We start from the raw sequence: 22306 nt of genomic DNA, 5'->3' as shown, positions 1-22306 counted from the left end.
TTATAAATCATGCATCCTTGTCCAACACCTCCTATGGCTATGGTGTTGCTGCCCTTTCCCCTACAGATTAAGGCTTTTGTCCTTTAGGGGTGATGGGGGAGAAACATCTAGGTGGAGTTTTGTGTCCCTCCCAAGGTGGTGGATGTTCACTTCCACGCAGCCTGGATCACAAGAGATGCTTTCTTGAAGATTCTCCCCAAGCTTGGGGTCCGGAGAGAAATCTGCTGTGAATTTTGATGTACATTTTTATTCTACAGTCCCTAGATCAGGGTACTCTGCCAAACAGGATTGTTGCTTGACAAAGAAACTTTTATTTTTTATGCATCCATGTATGGGATGTTCCATCACATTGTGTTAAAAGGGACACTTTGAAACGTGTGAAGCTAGTAAAGAGTATTTACTGGCACTGCCATGGGTGGGTACTGCCACTGGGCCAGCTGTGAAAGCTGTAGCATGAAATAAAATCCAAAAGTAAGCAGATTTGTGGAAAATAACTACAGAGTAAAATTTAAAACTTGAATGTGTTGGGGGAGCGTGTATGTCTGAAAGAAAGTGAATAAGTTTTCTTTTTTTAATGGAATTAGAAAGATACTCAGTTGTCTTATACATTCTTATTACTTTGATACCTTACATTCTTAGGAATCTGGTTCCTTGATATTTTGCAGTCCTTCCAGTTTTGAGAGCCATATTTGCATATTTTATCATTCTCCATGTGTCTGATTCAAGGGCTGTGAACAGGGAGACCAAGGTGAAGTTTGTGCACACCTCCGTCCATGGCGTGGGTCACAGCTTCGTGCAGTCGGCTTTCAAGGCTTTTGACTTTGTTCCTCCCGAGGCTGTTCCCGAACAGAAGGATCCCGATCCTGAGTTCCCAACAGTGAGATACCCAAATCCTGAAGAGGGTAAAGGTGTCTTGGTAACCTGATTTTTTTTTTAATTATAAAATTTACCTTGAATATAATTCAAAACTATTACTCTTGAGTAAAATGTTTTTATGCATTTTCATTGTGCTGAACAAAAAAGTAATTTCATCATTGGAAATATTTATATTTATTAGTCATCCATTTCTTAAATTCTTTTTTTTTTTTTAATTTATTTTTGGCTGCAGTGGGTTTTCATTGCTGCGCGAGGGGGAGGGCTTTCTCTAGTTGCGGCGAGCGAGGGCTACTCTTCATTGCGGTGCACGGGCTTCTCGTTGCGGTGGCTTCTCGTGTTGCGGAGCACAGGCTCTAGGCACATGGGCTCAGTAGTTGTGGCTCATGGGCTCTAGAGCACAGGCTCAGTAGTTGTGGCGCACGGGCTTAGTTGCTCCACGGCATGTGGGATCTTCCCAGATCAGGGCTTGAACCCGTGTCCCCTGCATTGGCAGGTGGATTCTTAACCACTGCGCCACCAGGGAAGCCCAGTCATCCATTTCTTAAAGGAACTCTCAAATCAGATGTCTTAGCATCAGGATGTGAGAGCTGAAATTGGTCACAAACTTAAAACAATACTTTACATTCAATTTAACCGATTTAATTTTAAGTTAATTTACTGTTCTTCTTAATGCCAAAAAGAAACAGTAATAAAATGGAAATTTATCACATGATTTTTATTCCTCAATTGATATTTTTCTGATATGAAGAAGTACCATTTAAATTATGGTTCCTTTTAGTCTTTTTAAAGGTTCGGGTAACAATGATATCCTGAGAGTCGGTTTATTTTGGTTTGTCTGTTAGGTTGACCACAGGAAGTACCAGTCCAGCCACATACACTATCAGATGTGGGGCAAATCCCATGGGCACATGTGGGTCATGTGTTGATGCTCTCATTATCTGACCTTTGACTCAAAAAGTAATATGTGACCAGCCAAGATCAGCTCCAGAAATAAAATTCAGCCTCGGTTTGGGAAAAGACCTCTTTTAGTTCTTAAAGAACTGAACATTTTTAAAGACTGAAATGTGCTCAATTCTTTTTTTTCTTTAAGCATTTTTTAAAAATTTATTTAATTTATCTATTTGGCTGCATTGGGTCTTCGTTGCTGCACGTGGGCTTTCTCTAGTTGTGGTGAGCAGGGGCTACTCTTGGTTGCGGTACGTGGGCTTCTCATTGCGGTGGCTTCTCTTGTTGCAGAGCACAGGCTCTAGGCACGTGGGCTTCAGTAGTTGTGGCACAAGGGCTCAGTAGTTGTGGCACGCAGGCTCAGGAGTTGTGGCTCGCGGGCTCTAGAGCACAGGCTCAGTAGTTGTGGCGCACAGGCTTAGTTGCTCCGCGGCATGTGGGATCTTCCCGGACCAGGGCTTGAACCCGTGTCCCTTGCATTGGCAGGCGGATTCTTAACCACTGCACCACCAGAGAAGCCCTGTGCTCAATTCTTGATTGGAATGATCTTTTCTCTTATTCTCTTTCAGACATTGTCTTTTGCTTTGGCTGACAAAAGCACGGCCAAAATTGTTTTAGCAAACGACCCAGATGCTGACAGACTTGCTGTGGCAGAAAAGCAAGACAGGTACAATTAATTGTGATTACCTACATAATGGAAAATATAAAAGGTGACATCTTTGGCAGTAAAATGTTTCTGGAGAGACCAGACCTATTTGGAAATATTTCCCATTTATTTTGCAAAGGATCATCTCACTTAACCTCAGTCAGGTCCTTTAGCATGGAGCAAGTACTGATCCGGGGGCCACACGGTCAGCAAGCACATTGCAGGGTAAACCAGCTCAGTATGTATTTGGAATTGAAATTACTATTTGTTATCTTCCCCCATTTTATCATTGCTTTTATTATAATTAATGACTCAGTGCCTAATGAGGGCAAAGTACTTTGTCGCTGGCTTTACAGTTCAGCGTTTGGTAAAAGGTTTGATGAGGAGCTGGACCTTCAAAGCAATGTTGAATTCAGGTTGAACAGACCAGGGAAGATGCCTGTGGGGCGCTGACGACGCTTAAGACAAGTGCGACTGTAGAGTTTGTATAGAGCAGTGGTAGGTAAGGGGGGAAAGTGAAAGCAGTTTTGGGTGTCAAACAGCCTATGTGATGGTTGGGAGACGATGGGGTACTGTCAAAGGGTTAGGATTTTCGATTATAACAAAACAGATTCAATTCTATATCAGGTTTTAGAAATTTAAGCTAAGGTGCTACATGCTGAAATGTGAGGTGTACTTGTAGCCACCTACAGACAGGAACATAAGCTGCAAGCCTGTTCTCTGGTGTCCTGACTGTGTGAATACTGCGCTGGATCTTAAGGAATGCTAAGCAGTCTCTCTCTCAGAATCAGCAAAGCTGAGCGGAAAATTGAGATATGCAAACTATTATACTTGGGGGGGGGGGGTCTTTTTTTTTTTTTTTTTTTAATATTTTTTTTTATGGCTGCATTGGGTCTTCGTTGCTGTGCACGGGCCTTTCTCTAGTTGCTGAGAGCGGGGGCTACTCTTTGTTGCAGTGCGTGGTCTTCTCATTGCAGTGGCTTCTCTTGTTGTGGAGCGCAGGCTCAGTAGTTGTGGTGCACAGGCTTAGTTGCTCCGCGGCATGTGGAATCTTCCCAGACCAGGGCTTGAACCCATGTCCCCTGCATTGGCAGGTGGATTCTTAACCACTGCAACACCAGGGAAGTCCTTAGGGAGCATCTTGCCAGCATGTTTCTGTTATGTTTAAAACCAAAGCCTTTGCCGAAGACTGAGATAAAAGCATTTGTGTGTCATCGCTGATGTACTTATTTTGTACGCTCTTCAAAGACAGGATGTTTGTCTAGGCGAACAGGCTGAGACACGGTAGCTGCTCGTATGTTTGTGGAGTGGCAGTCACGCTTCTGGCCTATTATTTAAACAAGAATAATAAGAACAGTCCTGCAGAGGCTACTTTGAACCTTGTTTGGCTTAATTGTTCTGTCCTTAATTGTTACTTACAATTAAGTGATCTCTCTTGAGATCACTGCTGTACATAGGTTGTTTTTTCTTACAGTGGTGAATGGAAAGTGTTTTCAGGCAACGAGTTGGGGGCCCTCTTGGGCTGGTGGCTCTTTACTTCTTGGAAAGAAAAGAACCAAGATCACAGCGCCCTCAAAGACACATATATGTTGTCCAGCACCGTCTCCTCCAAAATCCTGCAGGCCATTGCCTTAAAGGAGGGCTTTCACTTCGAGGTAAGGTGTTTGTGAGACTTGCTCTTTTCCCTTTCTTTTGCTCTGTAGAAGGTCTAAGGCATTTCTTTCTCTCTTGGATTATCCTTTTAGGAAACATTAACTGGCTTTAAGTGGATGGGAAACCGAGCCAAACAGCTAATAGACCAGGGGAAAAATGTCTTATTTGCTTTTGAAGAAGCAATTGGTAAGAGTTGATCATGATGATCCTGGGATCAGTTAATTTATAGAATGCAAATAAATGGGCAAAGATGTGGATTTGGATTTGGGTTCAAAAGATTAACTGTGAAACAGGAACACACAGTTTGTTTTTCTTCTGTGATGCTCGGCAAATGCTGAACTGTCCTACCCCAAAGTTGGCATCGCAGATTTTTTTAGCTGAAAAGAATATCTCACAAATAACCAAGCCATTCATGTCAGGAAGTGAATCCTTTGCCCAGATAATTGTGAACAGTGATGTTCTGCACGCGGCTGTAGTAGCTTCAGAATCCTCCTATTTGGGGAGTTACGATACTTCCTCACTATGGTATTGATATCCAGGCCAAATATAGTTCACTCCCCCTCATAGAGTGCTCTGCAGAGATCTGTCCAGAAGAAAGGAGAAGGCATGGTTGTGGGACTTTCATCAGAGTGACTGTCACCTGAAAAAACCAGCCAGGATGATGGAAAAACACTTGTCTTAAATGATCACTATCAATGAGCAAAAAAGGAGAGCTAGCAATAGAAACGTGAAATGCAAATGTTTGGGCTGGGGATGTTTTAGCTCTTTGTTTAATAAAAGTTATTGTACATCATGCTTATTATATAATACATACTCTTCTAGTTCATACATTCCCTGCAACATAGACACAGGCTCATCATTGAACTAATTCATTGAATGAAGTGTAAGAGCTCAGCTTTTGCTCTTATGCTCTCAGAACTGCAATCCTGGCCTGACTATAGCTTTTTATTTAAAAAATATATATTTTCTTATATTTGTTTATCAAATATTTATTGCATATCAGTTGCACAGTGACTCTGAAAGAAATGGATGACACTGACCTTAGCCTACAGCAGTTTATATAGATCTAGTTAGAAACCACACAAAAGAGTATAGGCTAGGTGTCAAGATGAATCATATAACTGGGGATTCGGAGAAGACAGAATAAGCATTGACTAGAACAATTGGAAGCAGTTTTGTGTGAGCTAGAGGGATTTGGTCTACACCTGGAAAATGAGTACAATTTGTCTAGGAGGGAGACTCTCCTTACAGGTTATTCAACAAATACTTTCTCTTTTTTTCTTTTCTTTTTTTGAAATTAAAGCATAGTTGAATTACAATATTATATTAATTTCATGTGTACAACACAGTGATTCAATGTTTCTATAGATTATACTCCAGTTATAGTTATTATAAAGTATTGGCTACACTCCCTGCGTTGTCCAATACATCCTTGTATCTTGGTTATTTTATATATAGTAGTTTGTACCTCAGCAAATACTTCTTGAAGGCCTGCTATGTGCTAGGCGCTGGCCTAGTTTCTTAAATGTAATGGTGATGAATGAGAAGCATTTACGTACTGACAGCCTCTTATGCAGTAGACCGGGAGCATATAGATGTGTGCACGCACAGTGTGTAAAGGGACCTACTCCTCAGGGTGTGTGTATAACACGTGTTTCTGCAGGATATATGTGCTGCCCTTTCGTTCTGGACAAAGATGGAGTCAGTGCCGCCGTCATAAGTGCAGAGTTGGCCAGCTTTCTCGCAACCAAGAATTTGTCTTTGTCTCAGCAGCTAAAGGCCATCTATGTTGAGTAAGTTTCTATTGACTTTTAAATTGAAGTAATGTTTTTTTCATTTCAGTTGTGCAACACAATGATTCAATGTATATCTATATTGTGAAATGATCGCAACAAATACAGTTTACATGTTATCCCCACATGTAGTAATATTTTTTAATGTTTTACTCCGTTCTTATGCATGAGATACTAATATTCTTTCTGATGTCCTTTGGCTATGAATTCTATTGCCTATAAAAACTAAATAAGGGATCACCTTTTCCTTTTGATATTTAACTACTTAATAGTAATTACCATTCATGATGACATTGATTCTTAACAAATGAGAACATTAGTTGCAGAAATGGCTAAGGGAAGAATGTGATTTTTAAGTGTCCAATGTCAAAAAAGACACATGTGTTCACAAAACATGTTTAGTCTTTAAAGCAATTATTCACCAGTGTCTTTGTAGTGCAAAAGCAGGCAGACACAATACATAAGGTAATGGGCATGGCATGGCTACATTCCAATAGAGAAACTTTTACTTAGAAATACAGGCTGAGGGCCACAGAGCAGTTCAGCGATCCCTGGGGTAGATTGTTGGACCTCTTTTATAAAATGGACCTCTTTTTTTTTTTGGCGGGGGGTACGTGGACCTCTCACTGTTGTGGCCTCTCCCGTTGCAGAGCACAGGCTCCAGACGCGCAGGCTCAGTGGCCATGGCTCACGGGCCCAGCCGCTCAGCGGCATGTGGGATCCTCCCAGACCGGGGCACGAACCTGTGTCCCCTGCATCGGCAGGCGGACTCTCAACCACTGCGCCACCAGGGAAGCCCTGAACCTCTTTTTTAATGCTGAATTATTCCTTTGAAATTAGTCGCGGTTGTTTTAGAATATACTGGTTGATACATGTTCAGTGTACACTGTGCAGAATTATTTGTTCCTCATTTTGCATGTAATTGTGTTTGTATTGATAGGTATGGCTACCATATCACCAAAGCTTCGTATTTTATCTGCCACGATCAAGGCACTATTAAAAAATTATTTGAAAACCTTAGAAACTACAATGGGAAGAATAATTATCCAAAAACTTGTGGCAAATTTGAAATTTCTGGTATTAGGGACCTTACAACTGGCTATGATGATAGCCAACCTGATAAAAAAGCTGTAAGTAATGTCTTTTATCAATTAAGCTCGTTTCTATTTACTTTTTGACTATACTTTGAATAGCTCAACTTAATCATATAATTAATTGAAGCTGATTTTAGGCATTATTATAAATAAGCTATCAAAATATACAGATAGTTAAAAATCATGAGCTGAAACTGAAGGGGTTCTCGCTAGTCATCTAAGCCAATGCTGTCATTTAATACAGCAGGAAATCGATACAGTCGTCCCTCATCATCTGAGGGTTTCACACCCGCGGATACCGAGGGTCGATTGTACTACACTATTTAACGGACTTGAGCGTCCATGAATTTTGGTATCTGTGGATACCAAATTTTGGCTCATGGAACCAAACCTCCACGGGTACCGAGGGACGGCTGTACTCAGAAGTGTAACACCTGCCTGTGGTCACACAGCTAATTGGTGATGCTAGGGGTAGAATCTGGGCCTTCTGATTCCAAACGCAGCTTTTCCTCTCTTTCAGCAGTTGAACTTGAAAAAGCATCAGAATCACCTGGTGGCCAGGTTAAAACACTGAGTCCTGCAGCCCACCCCTTATTTGCCTTTCTCATAAGTTCCCTGCTGATGCTAATGCTACTGGTCCAACTTTGAGAACCACTGCTTGCTTCCTCCTTAGTTTTACCCTGTTCTCTGAATATATAGGAGTTGTTAGCTGTAAAGCATGAGTTTGCATTCTTGCTACCATGTAGATTCCCCCACTGGAGTCAAAAGAAGGCTCAAATGTGGCAGAAGAGTATTGCTAACTATGGCAGGGGGGTAGAGGAAGGACAGTAAGAATATCCTTATGAGATACTGGACATTTGCCTTTTTTTTTTTTTTTTTTTGAATTTTATTTATTTTTTTATACAGCAGGTTCTTATTAGTTATACCTTTTATACATATTAGTGTATATATTTCAATCCCAGTCTCCTAATTCATCACATGGACATTTGCTTTGATATTCACCTTGTTATATTTTTTAATTTACATCTGCACACAATATGTTTTTAAAGGCAAATAGTATTAAAAGGGTTATGATTAAACATGGCAGTTCCAACTCCTGCCATCTCATTTCCATGTGCCAAGACAACCACCTTCCCTCTTAGTTGTTTCTCCTGGTATTTACCACCAGATTTCTAAACAGTGTGCTCATGTGGTGACACTATGACTTATCAGTGTTAGACTTTATTAATTTTCTATTAGGGAGATAGGGATTTAGTTCTTACACTTCCAGCATTCACGACTCTTCTCCCCTGTCCTTACGGTACATTTATACCACAACTCTTGGTGACATCAGATTCCATGCTTGTATTATTATGACTGGTAACTATTGTTTTTTGCTTAGTTAAGGAGTGTACTATGATTAGGTTCCCCTTAATTTGTATAAAGAATTACTTTTCCTTTAATTGATAGCTGCTTTGTTCTTTCATTTGCATGGATTTCTATGTAACCCTCACCAGTTCTTCCCACATCCTTCAAATACCTCTCAGTAGGGCTTTTGACCTGGACTGTTGGTTCCATCTTGTTTCCAATGGCCTCCCTCCTGGTCCCTTCCTCTGGGGAGAGCCTTCTGCTCTCTGGGTTGAACGCCCAGCTGTCATCCTGGGAATGCCCTTTCACCACTCTCTGGGGGTGGGTCCCTTGCTCCTGGACCCCATGATTTCCTCTTTTTATATTTATCTTCCTAAATCACATCCTCTAGTAGCTTCCTAAGAAGAAATGAATGACAGGTAAATTTTTGGAGGTGTTTAGGTCTGAAAATGTCTTACTCTACCCTCATGCTTTATTGACTCACAGTTTGGAAAGCATTGCTCTGTATTTGTAAAGCCGTTGAGCATCCATCATTCATTCACTCAGGAAATAGTTGGGACCTGCTGTGTGCTGCATTCAGGGATGAGAACACCATACTCATTCAGTCCTTTCCGTGCCATTTGTTTTTTTCTCCATGGGAAGACGTTAGGAACTTTCCGCTAAACTTGGGGTTCTAAAATTTCAGTGATATGCTTTTAGTATGGGTCTCTTTTCATTCATTTTTCTGGATACTTGGTTGGTCTTTGTTGATCTACGGAGTCATTTCTTTCAGTTCTGAGAAATTCTCTTGATTTTTGTCAAAGAAGGACGCTGGATGGTTGTTTTTCAAGTAACCTCTTCCCTTGCATTTTCTGTTCTCACCTTCTTGACAAGTCCTTCTTGACAGGTTCTTAGATGCTGACTCTCCTGGAGTGATGTTCTACTTTCCGTGTTTCTTTTTTCCCACTGTCCATCTATATCCTTCTTTCCTACTTTTGGGGAGATTACCTCAACATTAACTTTCAATGCTTCTTTGAACATTTCAGCTCTTTTTCTCTAATTTATTGAAAGTAACATCTTATTCTTGTTTCATGTGTATTATATCTTACCTCTCTTAAGGATATTAATTATAGCTTTTTTAAAATGTAGATCTTGTTTCCTCTGTATTGTCTTTATTTCCCTCAAGGTCTCCTGGGGACGCCTCACTCTCACCCTAGTCTCCTGCCTGAGGGTAATAAACTGGGATGCTGAGGCCCCAGAAGTGGTGGAAAGGTGCTGCGGACCTGGGAGGAGGGGTTTGAGCATTCAGTGTGCAGACTCTGACTTACTCTAAGTTTTCTCCATGCCCTGCCCTCCATGGTGCCCAGCGTCCCCAGCTTCTGAGCCCTTCTGGTTCAATTACACCAGAGATTTAAACCATCTCCTGATGAGGTGGTTGGTTGACCACGTGGGCAGAAGGTGGGGATTTGGGAGGATCTAATAGCTTCTTTGTCTCACGCCTGCCCTTTGCTGTACCAGGTGCCCTAGGTAGTGAGCTTTACCAGGGCCCTGCAGAACATGCTGACTCGGTTCTTATCTGCCTGCTACAGGGGCTCCGAGGACATTCTTCTGTGTTCCATCAGGTCACCTCTGCCCCTCCACCTGGTTTCTGACTGCCACGATTAGTTGGCAACCCCCTCAACTGCTGCTGCCTCTTTGCCCTTGTGTGTTTTTTGATTTTAATGCTTCAGTCATTTTAGTGGAGTTTGGAGAGCAATCAGCTAAGAATGCATCTATCAGAAGCCCTTGAAAGTGAAATAAGCCTAGTGTTTTGTGGGGTTTTGGTAATGCATTATTAATCGGTTTAAAGCAATTTCTTGTGAAAATGATGTGTTTCAATTTTAGTAAAACTTCAGTAGCTTTAATAGAACCATGGAGGTAAAAAGTAATATACAAAGTTAATTTTCACAAATTGCCTTATTATTATTATTTATTTCATTTATACAGAGTACATTTTCTGATTTCCTCAAAAATGTTCTTTTCTTCTTTGTTTTGCATTTACTTTCTTGCTTATTCAGGGGAAAATGTTAGTTAGGTAAGAACAGCTGATGTTACTACTTAAATTTATAACGTGTAAATTAATTCCTAGGTTCTCCCTACTAGTAAAAGCAGTCAAATGATCACCTTTACCTTTGCTAATGGAGGTGTGGCCACCATTCGGACCAGTGGGACAGAGCCCAAAATCAAGTACTATTCGGAACTGTGCGCCCCCCCTGGAAATAGGTATGCTATGGATGGCAGCTGCTGTGATTTTTATTCCCTAAACTTCCTAAATTCTATTCAGACGCTAAGTAAAATATTTTATCTTTCCAACATGTAGTTTAATTAGGAATGTTGTTTCAGAACCTGCAGCACTATTGTGACATTAACAGCCCCTTGAAGCGTCTAGGGACAAGAGTGCTTACTTCCTACTTGGTTATTTCCTTCTACCCCAAATTTCCCTGTATGGGAAAATTTCATTCCTAATTTCAGTAATAATAATTAAATTTCCTTTTTCTAGTACTTTATATTTGAGGCTGACACCAATGACTTTTTCTCTTTTTCTCCGTGTCTCTGATACAATAAATTAAAATGCATTACACGTCCATTCAACAAATATCTTTGAGCACCTATTGTGTGTAAGTCACGCTGGGTCTTGGGGCAGATGAAGAGCCACAGCAGAAAGAGTCCTTACCACCAAAGAGCCGATGGTCTGGTAGCTTCAGGGTCATGCTTTGTGACCTTGGTAAAGGGTTTGAGTTGGTCACTTTCCAACACCTGTAACATTTTGAACTTTATCAGCCGTGGTACATGTAGCTAGCACGTGTAAATGTCATATTACACACCTATTTAACAGTCACTTAGCTATCATTTCTCTATTCCGAATACAGTTCAAAATCAGGAAATTTGGGACTTCCCTGGTGGCACAGTGGTTAACAGTCCTCCTGCCAATGCAGGGGACAGGAGTTCGAGCCCTGGTCAGGAAGGATCCCACATGCTGCGGAGCAACTAAGCCCGTGCGGAGCAACTAAGCCCGTGCGCCACAACTACTGAGCCTGCACTCTAGAGCCCGCAAGCCACAACTACTAGCCCACGTGCCACAACTACTGAAGCCCGCGTGCCTAGAGCCCATGCTCCACAACAAGAGAAGCCACCTCAATGAGAAGCCCGCGTACCGCAACGAAGAGTAGCCCCCACTTGCCACAACTAGAGAAAGCCCGTGGGCAGCAACGAAGACCCAGCGCAGCCAAAAAATAAAAATAATTTTTTAAAAATCAGGAAATTTTTTTAAAAAGTGAATTAAGTCAGTGCTGTCCAACAGGAATAAAATGTGAGCCACATATGCAACTTGAAATTTTCTCCTAGACACAATTTTAAATAGTGAAAAGAAACAGATAATATATTTATTTAAGTATTTTAAGTATTAACGTTGCAACATGTAATCACTATAAAACTTATTAATGAGATATTTAAAATTTTTTTCACACTAAGTCTTCAAAATCCATACAATATTTTACACTTACCACACATCTCAAATTGAAATGCTATATTTTTTTGGAAATACTTAAAATGTTTTGTTTTTTTTTAAAATATTTATTTATTTATTTATTTGGCTGTGCCGAGTCTTAGTTGCGGCTTGCAAGATCTTCATTGCGGCATGCAGGATCTTTTGTTGCGGCATGTGGGTTCTAGTTCCCCAACCAGGGATCAAACCCAGGCCCCTTGCATTGGGAGCACGGAGTCTTAGCCACTGGACCACCAGGGAGGTCCTCTTAATCTATATTTAGAGTTCCTAAAATTTACAGTTGAAAAAGTAGATTTTGACACCCAAGTTGTTGGAAACATACTTAAGTTTTCCAATAACTGAATCAAGTGCTAGTTTTCAAATTTGAATTTCAATTAATTAACTTAAATGAAAAATTCAGTTCCTCTGTTAAACTAACCGCATTTCAGTTGCACCGTAGCCACGTGCGGCTAGTGGCTACTGTAGTAGACGACACAGGCCTAGGTAGTAATGGCACATACGCTCCAAAGCTTTGTCCATAGCGTTTTTCTGGCTTGTGAACCAAATTTACAACCAAATTTACATTATGAAATAAGAGCAGAGGAAATTTTCTGAGCATCTTAAATCAGTGAGCTAACAGCAGATTAGAGGGGCAGGGAAGATTTGTTACAGTTGGACTTCCCTTAGGCATGAAGAAGTGAGGGCTGATAGCAATGCAAGAAATATTAAAACAAAACAAAACTATAAAACATGGATACAAGAACTCAGAATAGTCACCTACTGGGGACTTTATCATAAAGGAAATAGCAAGCCACACCCAAATCAGCCCTGAATCTTCTTCTGAATAATTCTCATTCTCACTTAGTGTTTTCATATTTCTGTATCTCATTCTTTTGAAAACAAATGGACATAAATCCGATTTAAAGATCTATTTTCTCTCTATATGTTTTTCCTTTTCATTACCCTGTGAAAATATGTGTAATTTTTTTTTTTTTTTGCAATACGCGGGCCTCTCACTGTTGTGGCCTCTCCCGTTGCAGAGCACAGGTTCCGGACACGCAGGTTCAACGGCCATGGCTCACAGGCCCAGCCGCTCCGTGGCATGTGGGATCTTCCCGGACCGGGGCACGAACCCGTGTCCCCTGCATCGGCAGGCGGACTCTCAACCACTGTGCCACCAGGGAAACCCAATATGTGTAATATTTTAGAAAACTTTCTTTTATAATAACAATACAACTTACTGTTTAAGGATCTGTGGTATTTACATTTTTCACATGCCTTATTGAGTGGACTTAAATTCAAATATTAGTTTCTAAATTGCTGAAAATACTTTGAAAATTTGTCCTTTTATTATAGTCATTGAAATGTTGCTCCCATTTATTAAATGAAACATTAGGCACTAGGTCAGCCCATAGATATGCTGTCAGGGCTCAAGCAAGGCATGAGCACAGCTAACACACAACAGCAATAAAGCCATGGCTAAGGTTTCCTTACTTTCTGTTAACGTTAAATATTATTAATATATTTTATATCATGAATTTCATTCATTCATGGAATTCTGTAATCCACTAACCCTTTTGAATAGAAAATCTTTTTCAAATATAAGTCCTGCTTTTAAAAAATATTTTTGTTGGGGTTGATGTCTGTAGTTGTTGTTTTTTGTGTGTTTTTTGTTTTGGGGGTTTTTTTTGGCTGTGTCGCACAGCTTGTGGGATCTTAGTTCCCTAACCAGGGATCAAACTTGCGCCCTCGGCCGTGAAAGCACAGAGTCCTAACCACTGGACTGCCAGGGAATTCCCTTGATGTCTTTAGTTTTGTTCAACTTTTTGTGAAAATTTTCAAACCTACAGAAATGTAGAAATAATGTAGTGAATACCCACATACTCCTCACATAGACTAGGGGTTGACAAACTTTTTCTGTAAAGAGCCAAATAGTAACGATTTTAGGGATTACAGACCATACAGCCCTTGTTATAACCACTCAGCTCTGCTGTTGTAGCTGGAAAGCTGCCACAGACTTAAAAGAATAGGTGTGGCTGTGCTCCAACAAAACTTTATTTACACAAACAGGCTGCAAGCCATAGTTTGCCTACCCTAACCTAGTTTCAGCAATTGCTAACATTTTGCAATATTTGCTCTCACTCACCATACATATCAATATTATATATTTGGGTTGGTTTATTTGCTTTCTCAGCCATTTGAAAATAAGTCGCAGACTTCAATACTCAACTCCTAAGAACAAGGACACTCTCTTACTATCTCAAGATTTAGGTAATAGTCTCAAGCAGGGTTCTAACAGAGAAACAAAACCAGCAGGGGATATATAGTAAATTCATTGATGAGTTTTGTTTTATGTATATTGTTTTAAGAAAACCAATAAGGGCTTCCCTGGTGGCATAGTGGTTAAGAATCTGCCTGCCAATGCAGGGGACATGGGTTCGAGCCCTGGTCCAGGAAGATCCCACATGCTGCAGAGCAACTAAGCCCATGTGCCACAACTACTGAGCCTGCGCTCTAGAGCCCACGAGCCACAACTACTGAAGCCCGCACGCCTAGAGCCCGTGCTCCGCAACAAGAGAAGCCACCGCAATGAAAGGCCCGTGCATCGCAATGAAGAGTAGCCTCCTCTCGCCACAACTAGAGAAAGCCCGCATGCAGCAACAAAGACCCAACTCAGCCAAAAAGAAAGAAAGAAATTTATATTAAAAAAAACAACAGTAATTATTAGTCAGTGTGCCTTCCTGAGAACTCTTATTTTCTTCAAAGCATATTTATGGAGAAGGAAAAGAAAAGACTTGTGTAATTCATATATATTTATGAAGCATAATTACTATATATGTTACCAATGGGGGGGTAAAAGTAATTATAATGATAGCTACATTTATTGAGGTTTTTGGGCCAGGTTCTGTGCTAATTGCTTTCTATAATTTATCTCAATCTATACGACAACTCTCTTGAGAAAATAGTCTTTATCTCAATTTTACAGATGAGGAATCTGGGCCTTTGAAAGGTTGACTCACTTGCCCAAGGGCACACAGCTAGTAAGTAGTACAGCCAGAATTAATGTCTGTAATAAAATGGATTGTTTTAGTTGTACTGGTTAACTATTACAATGCAAAAATGATATTAACTAATTACGAAGATTGCCCTTTCCGTTAAAGTTAAGTTTGCATATATTAAAGGTGCTCAAGTATGAAGTATTAAAAGTTTGAATTGAAGGATTTTTGTTTTTCTATTGAGCTTTTTGGTTTTAAGTACTTATAGTAACTCACCTCATGCTAGTAACCTGATATGTAAGGCTGCCACATAAATTAGACACCTGTCTAATTACAAGTCTGTTTTATCTGTTATCAACCTTCCAGTTGTTTGCACATAAATGAGTGTTTTCCACATGCTTGAAAACTTGGTTTCCTTAAAGGGATCTAGTTCCCAGGATTTTTGTTTATACTTCAGCTTTGACCCTTTTGTTCCCAAAGTAGAATAAAAAGCAGCCGCATAGCACAGGGAGATCAGCTCGGTGCTTTGTGTCCACCTAGAGGGGTGGGGTAGGGAGGGTGGGAGGGAGACGCCAGAGGGAGGAGATATGGGGATATATGTATGTGTATAGCTGATTCACTTTGTTATACAGCAGAAACTAATACACCATTGTAAAGCAATTATACTCCAATAAAGATGTTAAAAAAATAATAATAAACAGGGGGTCTCGGGGTCTGAGTTCCGGGTGAGTGACCAGCAGGCCCACTAGGAGGCTCCCCATCTCTTCCATCCTGGGAAGGCCTGACACAGGAGGCTGTAGCCGAGCTCCCAATAGCTTGAAGACAAACAGGATCAAGAACATTCATATCCTGGGAGACCAAAGACTTGCCAGCCATGTCATTTGTAAAAGTTCAGCAGGATTTAATGACAGCTGAAGTCATGAAAGTTTTCTCTGCACTGTTAGGTACAGACAGAACTTTTAGGGATGCTAGGCTACAAATGGTGTTTCTTAAAAATTCTTATGAGAAGTGCAAAGGGGTGCTTTTGTTTATAGTAGAGACCTCAGGAAGGCCTTTGCGGAAAATATGAATATTGTCACATGAGTTTTTTGTCTACATCACAGATGTGTTACCGTGCTTAAGTAACTGGAGTTCTGTTTTGTCTGATTTAGCCCTCCACTTAAGGGTAAATATCAATGTTAATTGATCTATGTGAGGGATCTTTAAAATATGCTTTGGAATAATCCACTGACCTGGAATTTTTTTTCCCCTTTATTTTGCAGTGATCCCGACCAGCTGAAGAAAGAACTAAATGAACTAGTCAGTGCTATTGAAGAACATTTTTTCCAGCCACAAAAGTATAACCTGCAGCCAAAAGGAGAGTAAACTATCCCAGCCTTGGGCATAATTACATTTCCCTACAATTAAGCTGAACTTGATTTCTTAAGCAATGTTTTTGTGGGCTAAATAATTTAAACTATTGCTACAAGTATTCATATTTTTTTAATAGACCTACACTCCTCCTTGTTTTATGTTTGAACTTTAAGGGTAATAAAGAAAGATGGTCAAATCTAACAAACCAACATTCCAGTTAAAAGGTTGAGCATCATCTGAATTTAAAGAATGAAGATTTTGGGGCTTCCCTGGTGGCGCAGTGGTTGAGAGTCCGCCTGCCGATGCAGGGGACATGGGTTCGTGCCCTGGTCCGGGAGGATCCCACATGCCACAGAGCGGCTGGGCCCGTGAGCCGTGGCCGCTGAGCCTGCGCGTCTGGAGCCTGTGCTCCGCAATGGGAGAGGCCACAACAGCGAGAGGCCCGTGTACCGCAAAAAAAGTAAAACCATAAAAAATGAAGATTTTAAAAACTAACCTTCAAAAATATACTGTAATTAATATGCTTTCATTAGAATAAATACCAAATATGTTTCTTCTCTAAAATTCATTTTATGTGTAAGTAAAACAGCCAGAAAGCCTATACGTGTTACTAAATTCTGGGCTGTCCTATGTAAAAGATAGCCACTTCTACATATATGTATATTTACATTTCTGTCAATTGCTTATAAAGTAAAATAGATGAACAGATCAAATGTTGTGTTTAGGGAAAATACAATTCACAGGAACCTATAAAGTAGAGCAAAAGATACTTTAAAAAGATAGTTTTTTGATCTAAAACTTTAATTCTAATAATGCACCATTATACATTGTGTATGTGCTAGGAAAAAACAGCTTAACCATCTTTGTTCACTGTGTTAACATTCACTTTATCTCTTTAAATCTTGAATGAAACAATTGGTTATTTGAAACTTGCAAAGTAGATTATTGTAGTTTTTTGCTTTAACACAATTCAGTGTAGTTTTGGTCCTAAAGCAGCAAGGACTCTAAACAGTGACTACCTGACCTTGATTTTTTTTGCCTTGTTCATAACGTGATCACAATCTGAAACTAGGCTTTTCCAGGTTCGTTATTTAATCTGCGCCTCCTCATAATTGATGGCCTTAAAACCTTCCAAAATGACTCGCATTGAGTACCCATGACTGAGGACCAAACTGTTCTTTATATACTTTATATATTTGTGTGATTTTTTATTTTTAAAGCAAATGATTGCCTATACTCTTATTAACTTAAATGGTTATTAACAGTTTCAGAACAATGAAAAATTACAGTACCATTGACAATCATGTTTCTAATGTAAAGGAAAGAATATTTGTATATCCTAGTGATACATAGTTTGTCCCCTACCAGATCTCTTAAATGTACAATATTCAATATATTCTATCAGCTGCTTCATTGTAAAAGCTATATTTATTTTTGTTTTCTAGCCTTAAAGTGTACTCTGGGAAAGAGAAACTTTAGATTTGTGTCCTCTCTACATTTTTGTGAGCACATAAATTGTACCCCATCACAGAGTTTGTTTCTGGAATGCAAATGTAATTAAGATCCAGTCCTGCTTGATGGAGCTCAGGGTCTAATTGGACGGCTGATAAGTAACTACAGTACTTAACACGTTCTATAATTGAATTATCTGCAAAGTACTCAGAGTTGAGGATTGTGAGAGAGGGATTCATTCTGCCCAGAGGAAGCTTCACCTTCAGGGGCAAGTAGCAGCTGGGGATGGAGGAGGAAGTCTTCCAGGCACAGAGCACAGCATTAGCAAAAGCCTGGAGGCACTGGGGGGTGTGTGTGCAGTCCTGGACGGAGGTGGGGAGATGGTGAAAACAGAACCCAGATGTAAACTTCAGGACCTGCCCCACTTCCCTCATGTGAGTGGGTGATTCAGTTGGACCTAGAGGAGATCCTCCAGTAAGTACTTCTTGACTTGTTCTTGTTATTGCGGGATGCAGGGTAGCAACGTGTGGTGCATAAAGCTTGTACCATGAGGACCCTGCATTCTAGTCTTGGTCCACGGGGAGCCAGCTCTGTGACCTTAGTCAGGTCACTTAGCCTGTCAAAGTCTCCATTTTATTATTTTTTAAGACTTTGGGTTTTTTTAGGGCAGTGCTAGGTTCACAGCAAAATTGAAGGAAGGTACAAAGATATCCCGTACCCACCCTGCCCCCACCCCATGCACAGCCTCCCCATTATCGACACCCCACCAGAGTGGTGCATTTGTTACTATTGATGGACCTATAGTTAATACATCATTATCATCCAAACTGTGGGAATAAGAAAAAGGTCAATGAATTGCCAGGGGTCAAGGGGGAAGGAGAGGTGAATAGGCAGAGCACAGAGGAATTTTATGGCAGTAAAAAAAATTTTCTGTGTGATACTGTAATAGTGAATACATGTCATTATACATTTGTCCTAATCCATAGAATATACAACACCAAGAGTGAATACTAATGTAAACTGTGGACTTTGGGTGATAATTTTGTCATTTTTAAAATAGACTTTACTAAATGGTCTCTGAGGTCATATCATGCTGCAGGTCTTTAAATTATATAAAAATCCATTAAGGGCACCATCAGCAATCATAAATCATTGGCAGTTCTCTTTGGCAGAATGCTTAACTAGCCCTCTTACAAGACCTAACATCTGAGATGGGGGAAAAACGCTTTTTACCGAAGAGACAGGCAGCCGTGTGTTCCTATCCTGCCTTACCTTGCAGCCTGAAGGGAGGGGTGCTGAAATTGGGGACGAGGAAGACAGAACCACGTGATGTGCAGACGCCAGGAAATGTTCTGCAGGGGCGGAAGGCAGTGGTGGGGACAGAGCGCCGTGTAGCAGCCCCCTCTGCCTTCTCATAGCTAAACTGCTTGGGGAAGACCGTCCAGTTTGAGTGTAGAGGTGGCAGCCCATTTTCTCTTGGTGCCTAGAAAGAACAAATTCCAAATTAAGTCTGAGAGACTGACTTGCAGGAGGAAATGCAAGACAACTGTTTTATTTATTTTTCCTCATGGTGTGTCTATGGAATAAACACCTTTATTCTTTCCTCTAAGAAACATTGGCAGTAGCTGTCATTAACTTAGCTCATCGGTTTAACTCAATCATCATGCTATTAAGGGACGGTATTGTTATTTCTTGACATTAGAAACATGGTTTTAAATTTTTTTAATTAATTTGTTTATTTTTGGCCGCGTTGGGTCTTCATTGCTGCACGCGGGCTTTCTCTTAGCTGTGGCGAGCGGGGGCTACTCTTCGTTGCGGGCTTCTCATTGCGGTGGCTTCTCTTGTTGTGGAGCATGGGCTCTAGGCACGCGGGCTTCAGTCGTTGTGGCACGTGGGCTCAGTAGTTGTGGCTTGCGGGCTCTAGAGCGCCGGCTCAGTAGTTGTGGCATACGGGCGCATTTGCTCCTTGGCATGTGGGATCTTCTCGGACCAGGGTTCAAAGCCATGTCCCCTGCATTGGCAGGCGGATTCTTAACCACTGCACCACCAGGGAAGTCCCTGGAAACATGGTTTGAAAAATAAATGCTTTAAGTGACGGAAAACGTGAATATGCCCTCCTTGTAAGGGATTTTTGAAAGAATGGCATCTAAATCATATTTATAATTTCTACTTCCTAAAAGACTACATCCTGAGACTTATTTGTGCATTCGTTCATATGTCCACTGACTGAGTCACGCTTGAATTTTGCTATGAGTCAGGCACTTTTCTGGATACGGATAATAAACAGGATTTGTGATCTCAAACTTCGCCTAGCAGAGGAAATCACATGTACACATAAGATTGCTGCATTGCAATAGTAAAGCATTTGAAATATGGGCAAACCACTCTGTAATGTCCCCTTTTGGACTTGTCTTTTTCAAGAACACCAAGTTCAAACTCCTACCATTTTTGTTCAAAACAGTTTGACTCTGGGAGGCTGTTTGAATGCCATTTTCCTGCATCATCCCTCTGTCCTGTTCTTGCTACCGACATACTTTGTGTAGAGTAACCCAACTATTGAAAGCAAGATGTCACACTCTTGGGCAGACGGGAAGCAAAGTTAAAAATAACGCCACTTTGATAGACTTCTCCATGTAAGCACAGTGCGGTAACTTCGACTCACTGGAGGAGAAAGACAGCTGCCTGGAGAGATGAGGTCCTCGGACATAAGCGCAGGGTGAGCAGGGTGGAGAGCACTCTTGGGGAATCTGGTTTCTGTTGCCTTGGCTTCCTTGTGTAGGTCCCTGAATTTAAAATTTTTGGAACAGCTAGTGGCCACTTCCCGTTCGCGTCCAGTGAAAGCCACTTTGGTGTTTGGTGCAAACCTAGTCCAGAATGGAGCTGGGCACACAGACCAAAGAGCCAGCTCCAGGTCAAATAAGCATTTGAAACCATTTCAAAATAGCATTGTGCAACTTCCAAAGGGAAGTTAGGGTTGCAGTTTACAGAGATGATGAGGCCTAATTGTGTTCTTAAAATACATTGTTCTGAACTATTTCACCTTAACTATTTTTTTTTACAAATCTCTAGGTGGCAACAGTGAAATGTAGCTCCACATCTGATAAAGGTTCCTAAATCAAAGTAAATTTTATGCCCATCATCGGATGAATGGATAAAGAAGATGTGGCACATATATACAATGGAATATTACTCAGCCATAAAAAGAAACGAAATTGAGCTATTTGTAATGAGGTGGATGGACCTAGAGTCTGTCATACAGAGTGAAGTAAGTCAGAAAGAAAAAGACAAATACCGTATGCTAACACATATATATGGAATTTAAGAAAAAATGTCATGAAGAACCTAGGGGTAAGACAGGAATAAAGACACAGACCTACTGGAGAACGGACTTGAGGATATGGGGAGGGGGAAGGGTGAGCTGTGACAGGGCGAGAGAGAGTCATGGACATATACACACTAACAAACGTAAGGTAGATAGCTAGTGGGAAGCAGCCGCATGGCACAGGGATATTGGCTCGGTGCTTTGTGACCACCTAGAGGGGTGGGATAGGGAGGGTGGGAGGGTGGGAGACGCAATAGGGAAGAGATACGGGAACATATGTATAACTGATTCACTTTGTTATAAAGCAGAAACTAACACACCATTGTAAAGCAATTATACCCCAATAAAGATGTTAAAAATAAATAAATTTTAGGTGGAGGCTTGAGCTAATTATCTCCTTTGCTGGTTCAGCAGGCTTCCTTATATTTTCCTTCTGAACCCTAAGTCGTTTCATTCCCCAAGGTGGAATCATCGATTCTCTACCCTCTGAAAGTGTCTTTATGCTCAAGGCTGTAATTGTCCTAAGTGTAGGACTACAGACTTCTCTCCCAAGTTCCGACCCTATATTACCACCTGACTCCTTGGACTTTCCTACTCAGATGTCCTCAAATTGCGTTCAGCGTAACCCAGCCCCAAATCAGTTTTTTTATTCAGTTAGTTCCCCAGCTGCCTTTCCTCCAATTCATTCTACACCACCGCTTGAAAACACCTGCTCAGAACCTTCAGTGATTTCGATATTTGACTTGCACCTTTTCCTTTTTAAACTTATGGAAAATTTCAAACTTATACAAAGAATTGTACAATGGGCCTCGAAGTACCCATCACCCAGATATAGCAAATCCCCCATTCATGTCCAATCCCGTTACATCGAAATCTTCCACAATCCCCATCCTTCTACAGGACAATTCTGAAGCAAATCCCAGACCTGTCATTGTATCTGTAAATATTTCAGTATGTATCTGTAAAAGATAAGGACATATTCTCTTTCTCTCTCTCTCTCTCTCTCTCTCTCTCTCTCTGTCTCTCTCCCTCTCACACACACACACACAACCACACTACTATTGTCACACATTTTTAAATGTTTACAATTCCTTAACATCATCAATTATCTAGTCAGTGTGCAAATCTCCCCATTTGTCTCCTACATGTTGTTTAGCCTTTGCTTGAATCAGGATTCAAATAGTATCCACTTACTGCATTTGGTTGATAGGTCTCTTAAAATCTCTTTTAATCTATAAAGTCTTCATCTCTTCTCTTTTCTTCTTCCTTTTTTAATTTATTCCAAACGACCAAATCATTTGCCCTGTAGCGTTTCCCACATTTTGAA

General features: G+C 40.7%; 1 protein-coding gene across 2 annotated transcripts in view; it reads left to right on the top strand.

The window, feature by feature from the left end:
• PGM2 (phosphoglucomutase 2) overlaps positions 1-16379 on the top strand; it is a 32470-nt gene extending 16091 nt beyond the window's left edge. Inside the window, exons 7-14 of one of the 2 annotated variants that reach the window (XM_029235830.1) lie at positions 727-916; positions 2391-2488; positions 3942-4122; positions 4213-4306; positions 5784-5913; positions 6854-7043; positions 10462-10595; positions 16115-16379. In XM_029235830.1, the coding sequence (XP_029091663.1) occupies positions 727-916; positions 2391-2488; positions 3942-4122; positions 4213-4306; positions 5784-5913; positions 6854-7043; positions 10462-10595; positions 16115-16217 (1120 nt within the window). In that variant the 3' untranslated portion in view covers positions 16218-16379. The remainder of the gene's footprint in view (positions 1-726; positions 917-2390; positions 2489-3941; positions 4123-4212; positions 4307-5783; positions 5914-6853; positions 7044-10461; positions 10596-16114) is intronic. The other variant, XM_029235831.1, reaches the window with a different exon arrangement.
• The last annotated feature ends 5927 nt before the right edge of the window (positions 16380-22306 follow it).

Source organism: Monodon monoceros, unplaced genomic scaffold (assembly GCF_005190385.1).
Source record: "Monodon monoceros isolate NGI ecotype Baffin Bay Population unplaced genomic scaffold, NGI_Narwhal_1 Super_Scaffold_20, whole genome shotgun sequence".
Classification (NCBI taxonomy): Eukaryota; Metazoa; Chordata; class Mammalia; order Artiodactyla; family Monodontidae; genus Monodon; species Monodon monoceros.
The sequence above is the reverse complement of the archived record's forward strand: the minus strand, read 5'-3'. Positions and strand labels throughout refer to the sequence as shown.